We start from the raw sequence: 7,564 nt of genomic DNA, 5'->3' as shown, positions 1-7,564 counted from the left end.
GGCCTGGGCCAAGGCGCGCCACAGCCGCGGCGACGCGCGCACCACGCCGCGCGCCGACCCGGCCTCCACGCCGCGCGCCGACGGCCGCGGCACACCGCGCATGGACGCCAGGTCGACGCCGCGCATGGACGCCAGGTCGACGCCACGCGCAGACGGCAGGTCGACGCCACGTATGGACGCCAGGTCGACGCCACGCATGGACGCCAGGTCGACGCCGCGTATGGACGCCAGGTCGACGCCGCGCATGGACGCCAGGTCGACGCCGCGCATGGACGCTAGGTCGACGCCGCGCGCCGACGGTCGCTTCACGCCGCGCGCGGACGGCAGGTCGACCCCGCGCGGCGACGGCGCCTCCACGCCTCGCGACGGCATGCGCACACCCCGAGACGGCTTCCCACCGTGAGTACAGAACCGTACTGGGGATGACTAAGACAGCTGATGGTGGGGTCTGGGGGCTCGGAACGAGGAGCTGTCGGGCTCGAGTCTTGTTTTTGGCCCGACTGCTGAGGGCGCCAAGAATGCCATGATCTCGCCCGTAGTGTTGCGTCGTCCCAGGCCGGTTGACCTCACACTGAGCTGACCCAGTGTTTTAACAGTCTTGCGTGTGTATGTGCTTGCGTTTGTATGTTGGCGTCTAGGATCGTGGAACAATGTATGGCTGCTCTCCAGACATGTCCGTGAATTTGAGATATGCCGACCTACATTCTTGCCCACTCGTCTATTGGTTGCTTACGTCGAAACGCATGCGTGCTGTACGGATCCGACTTCGTGGAGCAAATTTAAGCCGTTCTCACCACTCAGACCGAGTTCGGAGGCGGCGCCGGCGCAGCCGGGCTCGGCGCACCGCGGGCCGCTCCACCCCAGCGCCGCGGCATGGTCAGTGACCCGACGCCGTCCGTTGCAGACCGGGTAACCCGGCGTCGCGCTCGAGGCGGACCCCGCGCGCCGGCGAGACGCCCCTGTACGACGAGTGAGCGGGCCGCGGCCGAGTTGGACACGCCACCGCTCTCCCGACTTTGTGATGCGTTGCACTGTTCCGTGACTCTGACTCCGCTCCGGAGCCCTGGCCAGACTCTGAGACTCTGTTCTGAAGCCCTGACCGGACTCTGAGACTCCGTTCTGAAGCCCTGGCCAGACTGAGACTCCGTTCTGGAGCCCTGGCCGGACCCTCCGCCTCCGCTCCGCGGTCCTGGCCGGCGCCGGCCGGGCGCGGCTGGCCGGCCGGTGCCTGGCGGGTCGTCAGCGGGTCGGCGCTGACCCGACCTCAGACGGCAGGGGCCACGGCCTCCGGCCCGGCGCCGCGCGGGCAGCCGGGGTCGCGACACTGTGTGGATGGGTGGACCGCACGCCGATGGTCTGAACGGTCTCAATATACCGGGCAGAGCGCGGCGGAGTGTGTCTTTCGGCGATGCTGGACGGAGAAGGGAGAGGTCGCGGCCGCTCGGCTGACCGGCGGTTTTCGCTGATCACCGAGGTATCTCGTATCATTGGAGGCGCGTGCGCTGCGCCCAGGAGTCCGATGTGGCGGTGATGCGATGTGTAGGTCAGAGCTAAGACCGGCACGGGCGTGGTCGAGAAGCGCCTCCGGCTCCTGGGCCCGTTGGTATGTAATATCCCTGGCACAGTCGGGCAGCGTGGTTGCAGACGTGGGTTATACCTGGACGGATCCGCGCCTGAAGCAAGTCATCCGGGATACGTCCAGCAAACAGGCATGCCCTGATGCCCTGTTAGGAGATACTCTTGCTCTTTTTGAAAACGATGCAGTGCGGCAAATGCCATTAGATCGTAAGTTGTTTTTTTTTTAATCACGGAGCACTGCGCCCTCTCAGACGCTGTCGGTTTTTGTCCCTGGTATGACAAGTTGTCTGGCGTCATACGAGCGAGGCGTAACAGAAGTGAAGTATCCCTGTGGAGGGGATATCTGATCGTAAGTGGGTGGAACGCGTCGACGTGATAAAAGCAAGAAAGGCATCGGGCTCTTGGTTTTGCGACATTGTGAGTTCTCGCACTAGAAATATTCGCCCTCGGACACACTAGGACGTACTGTCGAGATCACCAATCTATTGGGATATCCTACTTCCGTCAGTCTGGCTAGCGGAGGTGCAGTTACGTTTAGCTTTCGTTGGTTAGCGCTGAAATATTGGCTGGCTCTGGGTTTCCAAAGCCGGTAATTTCATCAACAAGATATCTCAGTTTGGAATAGCGGCGTTTTTGGTGACTGCCACACGCAATGAAGATGCGAATGCCGTGGATGGATATTGGCTATAGCACACGCAATGGAAATGCGACTATCGTGAATGGATATTGGTCATAGCGCACGCAATGAAGATGCGAATATCGTGGATAGATACTGGTCGTAGCAAAACGAACCACACGCATGCGGATCATGGCCGGATCCCATCCAGTTAAGGCCGCAACGCGGTGTGGCATGTGAGGCTGGTTTCGGAAAAAATGGGCGTTTAGCGGCTTCCGGACTGTTACTGGCGTGCCCATGAGCAGTGTTGATACGGGGACGGTGTTAAGACCCCTTGATGACCTGCAGATGGTGCACTGACCACAGCCTACGTCGTAAAGCTGGCATCACATCCGTCTCTGCGTTAACAGGGCAAATGGCACCATGGATACTGAAACGTCTTCGCCAAGGCTCCACACGGGACCGAAATCAGCGGAAAATTCAGATATTATATGAATACAGGGTCAGGATTACGCTGCAGCCCGGAATCAGCTGTAACACCTGTCATTTTCCACCTAAAACCTTGAAGCTTGACGCGCTGCCGAAGTCCGACACCTTTTTGACCTTTTTAAACGTCCTAAAACTGCCGGATCCATGATCGGCGCACGCGCACGATGGCACGTGAATCTGCACGCACTGACCTCCACACTTGCCAGTACGACTGTCCCTGTGCTCCGTAACAAGCCCCGTCTTCCCGCGGCGCCTGGTCAACGAGATCTGCGCCTGCTTCCGAGCCACGTCTCCAGATTTTTTTTGCGATTTGAAGACGATACGTTTCCCATGTTAGTGGAATGAGAGGATGTAACATGGTGGTGATATTTCTACGAAATGATGCGCAGTTGTACAAAAACGCCGCCTCACAAAACAGCTCGAATTTCCGTTTTGAAAATACCACGTACAGCTTTCTGAGAACTGACAAGCGTTGCCGGAAATTCCACGGCCGCGCGGATGTTTGCAAGGGTGCAGCCTTGCCAAGAGCTCTTCTGGACGGGTCAAGTCGGTCTGCTGAGACAACAATAATTCGGGCTAGTTGACGCTAAAGGGAGTATCCTGCCTTTTTGTACTTTTATTACTACATCAGACGCGTACGATTTGATCAGGTATACCACTTTTCTCCAAATGCTTCACAATAGCTCAGAATTTCGATTTGAAGTAGCCGGCCCTGCGGTAGAAATCTCATTTGAACCCCTGTTCACCGCTATGAAAGTAGCGCATTTAACCTGCCTTCCTATTTACTGTGTGTTTTGGCCTATGTTTGTTACACACTTCGGTCAACATGCTATGGTAATAAACGCCACGAAAGTTTGCATCAATGGACAAAAATATAAGCGAACATGAAGCTATTCTCCCGCGCATTTTAAGAAACGTTATACCATGGTTTATTTTTCTCCCCTCTGGCGTTTACCACAGTGCCTCTTTTCGAGACCCACTTTCGCTTTGGGAACAGGAGCATCACATGATCCACGCGACGCAGTTCAAACGTCCACCAATGCGCTTCTAGGCAACAGCCCTTTGCCCGCTGGGCCAAACACTAATGTTCTTTTATTCGCACGGGAGGGGGGGGGGGGGGCGTCCGACGGCGGCGGTCACGACTACAGGGAGGAAGCGTAGTGCTGTTGTAAACCGTTGGCAGCGCAATTTGGACTTGAAAATAATTAAAACTGATATCCTTATCATGTCTTGCCGTTGCTGTAATCACGCTCCTCAATGTTATCATATGATGTAACTAGCCCTGCGATTTCACCAGAGCATGCTCTTTTAAACATGCCCCAAGTTGGGACACTCCCTTCAAGACCAGCTCGTCAAGGGGGCCCGTCGTAACGATTTTTATATGTTGCTGTTGTTTGCTTTACACGAATTTATGGAGCCTACAAAATGACCATTGGCCAAATACTCCAAGTTCCGGACATTTTTTGGGCACGAGTTGAAATTAAGAACGAGCCGTGCGGAATTTGGTACATACAGTCGTCTTAACAGTTCGGCACCATACACATAACGTGTTCGACCCGAGCTCCGGCTTCGCTCTCATGTTCAGCGATGGCAATTCCAACCCAGCAAATAGGATGCGCACGCTTCTGCAACAACCAACAGCTGACGGTTTATCAAAATATATGTGTATGACACACCCAATCGCATTTAAGTACAGTGCATGACAAACCTTTTTATCACGAAGTTTGAGTTTGGGTTCACCATCCGCCATACATTGAAACGATACACCCCTAGGTGCTCAAAACGCAGTTGCCAAAGCAACCGTTTTTAAGCGGAGAGATTCGTTTTCACACTCCGTGCAATCACAGTCAAGTAACTCCACCCAGGTATGACACAAGGCGACTACAATCCATGCATGCTATGTATCACTGGTTCACGTGGCCCTTCGTCGTGCATGTACATTTGAGTAACTAAACCCAAGCACGACACGAGGCGAACACGATGTGTGCGTATTTGGGTATCCCTGGCCCGCGCGATAAGCGGTCGGTCGATGACGGTTCGCTGCTCCCGTCCTCTCCGTGTTGCGGCGCAGGACACCACGCGGGTCAGCTGGTGTCAGCCGAGGCCAGCCGCCAGCCGAGCCGAGTCAGGTCGGCACGGGCGACGCATCCTCCGGCTCCTCTGGGGGCACGCGACGGCGATTGCACTGGTTATGTGATGTCGTGTGGCGTACACGACCATCTGCTCCTGCGCCACTCCCCGTGCGAAACACACCGGGCGAGTCTAGACTAGTGTGATATTGTTACTTGTTGTAAGCCAACTGAAAGCGCATGTTCTCCACGGCATTTCCCACTGTGCTGACTTCTTTGTTTTTGACTGTTTTGTAAAGCATTTGCGAGGTCGATGAGTCGCCCTATAAGACTAAAGTCAAAACGCAAGGGTGCCCCTCGACATGGAGGGCTATCGATATTGGCTCGACAAGTCTTGCTTTTTGCAATGTGAGCAATAATACCGGATCGGATCGTCACCCAGTGAGTGCCGCATGTTCACTTGCATGAAATTGTCACGTTTGAGGAGCTGACGTGGCCAAGATTCTGTTTAGGTCCAGAACGGAAGTCCTGGTACAAATCGGTCCAAAGCGCGCCCAGCCTACACGAACTGTCGCGGTTTGTGGGAACGATACCAAGCCCTCATAACACGGCGTGACAAGTCAGGATGACAGTGAGGACAGTCAAGCCAATAAAGCCAATTAATAACCAATCCAGCTAAATTTTACTGGATGCTAATGCACACTTTGTACCTGGTAGGGTGTGGTAGGCGAAGGCCCGTTGCACCATTTTCCGTCGGTAAATAACTGAGAAGGCCAGCAGGGAGATGGCCCACTTCAAGGTCAAGAAGCACATCACTGCACGGACTGAGTTGCTCGTCTCAATCGGGTAGAAACCTGTCCAAATAGACCATGCACATTTATTTACAGACTGGCCTTGTTCAAACCTTGCAATGGGCCACTGCTACACCCCATGCAAAAAAGAGCTTACAAATATGGACCAGCATGATGCACCCACAAGGTATATTTGAAGGTTCAGCACATTTGTAGCACACATGGGGATGAGGACCTTCACATTGCTGATGACCCAGGCACTTGTTCTCACAGCAGGAGACTACATCCCAGGTGTGCACATAATTAGGATGTTCTGAAAACACCTTCAGATCAAAATAAGTGATGCTATCATGCAACTGACAAACAACTTTACTCACAACAGGTACCTTCTAAGCAAAAGGCCTAGCTACAGGTGCATATAGTGCAGAATATGAAAATGGTGAACATGAGAGTTGGTGGAAATGTAATAAAGTAAGGTCCAAGAAAATATGTTAGTTGATAAGTAAGAAAACAGCCTGGTCAGCTGAAATGTGAAAAGAATCATAGTCGATGGAACCATTAGCGAAAAGACTGAAAAAAACAAACAGCAGCTGAAATCTGACATGGTCCAATGATCCATTTGTATGTAAAGCAGTTCAAGTTTGACCCAAAAGGTGGCACTCCCTTTACAGGGACCCAAACTGATCCATACCTTCATGTTTGGAGATGACATTGCTGAGATACCACCCCATCAATGCCAGAATGCCAAGCAGAACAGTGATGGCAAATATGGCAACCCGCCTCATGATGACTGGGTTATACCAGGCTTCCATCAGATCAAAATGGTCCAGTATCTGAAGGTGAAGACACAGAGCAGCCAGCAGACCTGAGAACAGATCAAGATCACTCACTGAGTGTGGTTATTGCACTGAAAACTCCATAAACATACACAGCAGCTGGCAACCATAATATGTGATTGCATGCAAGCATTTGCAACTTAAGTAACATGCATGTCTGATGAAAAAACTAGTAACATGATATTTACAGCATAACATAATGCACATGATTGCATATAACATTGTACAACAAAATAAAACTGAACATATTCAAGTTTACTAGGATGTATACATGGCAATCTCAACAGATATCATGAATCATATATATTGTGAATGCATCTAATGTGGTCAGCTAAATGTTTGTTTGATCTATCAACATGGGAATCTAAAGCAGCATGCCTTGCACTACTAGTAAGTAGCAGTGGAGTACAATTCCTCCTCAGCATTTGTTTACACTAGCACATGGTTTAGCAGCTGATAAACACAATAAAGTGAGCCAACCTGCTAGGCAGAGCACAGATAACTAGTCAATAATACTTTGACCAGAGCCATGGCATAAACACTCTTAGCTTAGCTATACCCCCCCCCCCCCCCCACACACACAGATGTCATTATTCTTACCTGAAAAGCATGCCAAAGATCCTGCCTGATAATTGGCAAACGTGAACATGAACACAAAGAACCCTGCAAGGCCCACAAAGAGACCAAGCGCGCTGATGATCATGAAAAACCAACTTTTACATTTGGCCGCACTGTCCATGTTTGAGATTCTTCCGGTCCTGAGGCCTGCTTTCCAATGTTCACGAACGCAGTGAGTTGAAAGACAGAACGCCCCTGTCGACCACCCGCCACCTTCACGAAGGCCACCGGACTTCCGTGTTAACTTCGCCAGCCGCCCTCAATAGGCAAACGGGCCTTGAATCAGGGCCCTGGGCAAAAATGACGCAAACAAATCATTATGACAACAAACATTAGCACTAAAGTGCTGCTAGTATCTCACGAGAAGAAATTACGCCAGCCGTATGCGTTAGGCATCATCTAAGCCACTGGAAATACCAGTTTATTCCAAGAACTATTTAATAGCTTACATTATCTTCCTTCGGCTCATGGTGATCGGGAATCTAAAAGTCCACTTGGCCTGTCTATCCCGGTCTATTCGAACCTCGAGCAGCCGAAGACCCTCATTTTAAAAACGAGAAATTCGAG

At 52.1% G+C, this 7,564-nt stretch overlaps 1 protein-coding gene and 1 long non-coding RNA gene across 2 annotated transcripts; one reads left to right on the top strand and one right to left on the bottom strand.

The window, feature by feature from the left end:
• Positions 1 to 60: 60 nt before the first annotated feature.
• On the top strand, positions 61 to 1,372 carry LOC119089437 (coiled-coil domain-containing protein 8). The gene is made up of 2 exons (XM_037212131.1): positions 61 to 399; positions 905 to 1,372. The coding sequence occupies exons 1-2, from the start codon at positions 101 to 103 to the stop codon at positions 972 to 974; spliced, it is 369 nt and encodes a 122-aa protein (XP_037068026.1). The 5' UTR covers positions 61 to 100; the 3' UTR covers positions 975 to 1,372.
• A 2,953-nt stretch (positions 1,373 to 4,325) lies between these two features.
• Positions 4,326 to 7,231, bottom strand: LOC119089591 (uncharacterized). The gene is made up of 4 exons (XR_005093168.1): positions 6,980 to 7,231; positions 6,235 to 6,408; positions 5,463 to 5,606; positions 4,326 to 4,843 (listed from the first exon to the last, which is right to left on the bottom strand). It is a non-coding gene; the product is annotated as an uncharacterized LOC119089591 (long non-coding RNA).
• Positions 7,232 to 7,564: the final 333 nt, after the last annotated feature.

This window comes from Pollicipes pollicipes, unplaced genomic scaffold, assembly GCF_011947565.3.
Source record: "Pollicipes pollicipes isolate AB1234 unplaced genomic scaffold, Ppol_2.1 Scaffold_3087;HRSCAF=3621_pilon_pilon_pilon, whole genome shotgun sequence".
In the NCBI taxonomy this organism is placed as follows: Eukaryota; Metazoa; Arthropoda; class Thecostraca; order Pollicipedomorpha; family Pollicipedidae; genus Pollicipes; species Pollicipes pollicipes.
Note: the sequence above shows the minus strand (reverse complement) of the source record. Positions and strands in the feature narration are given on the sequence as shown.

What these genes read in the sequence shown, in the direction of transcription:
- LOC119089437 (XM_037212131.1), top strand. Translation starts at nt 101, where the DNA reads ATGGACGCCAGGTCGACGCCGCGCATGGACGCCAGGTCGACGCCACGC. An exon ending in CCCCGAGACGGCTTCCCACC is followed by an intron (nt 400 to 904) that starts GTGAGTACAGAA and finishes CGTCCGTTGCAG; the next exon opens with ACCGGGTAACCCGGCGTCGC.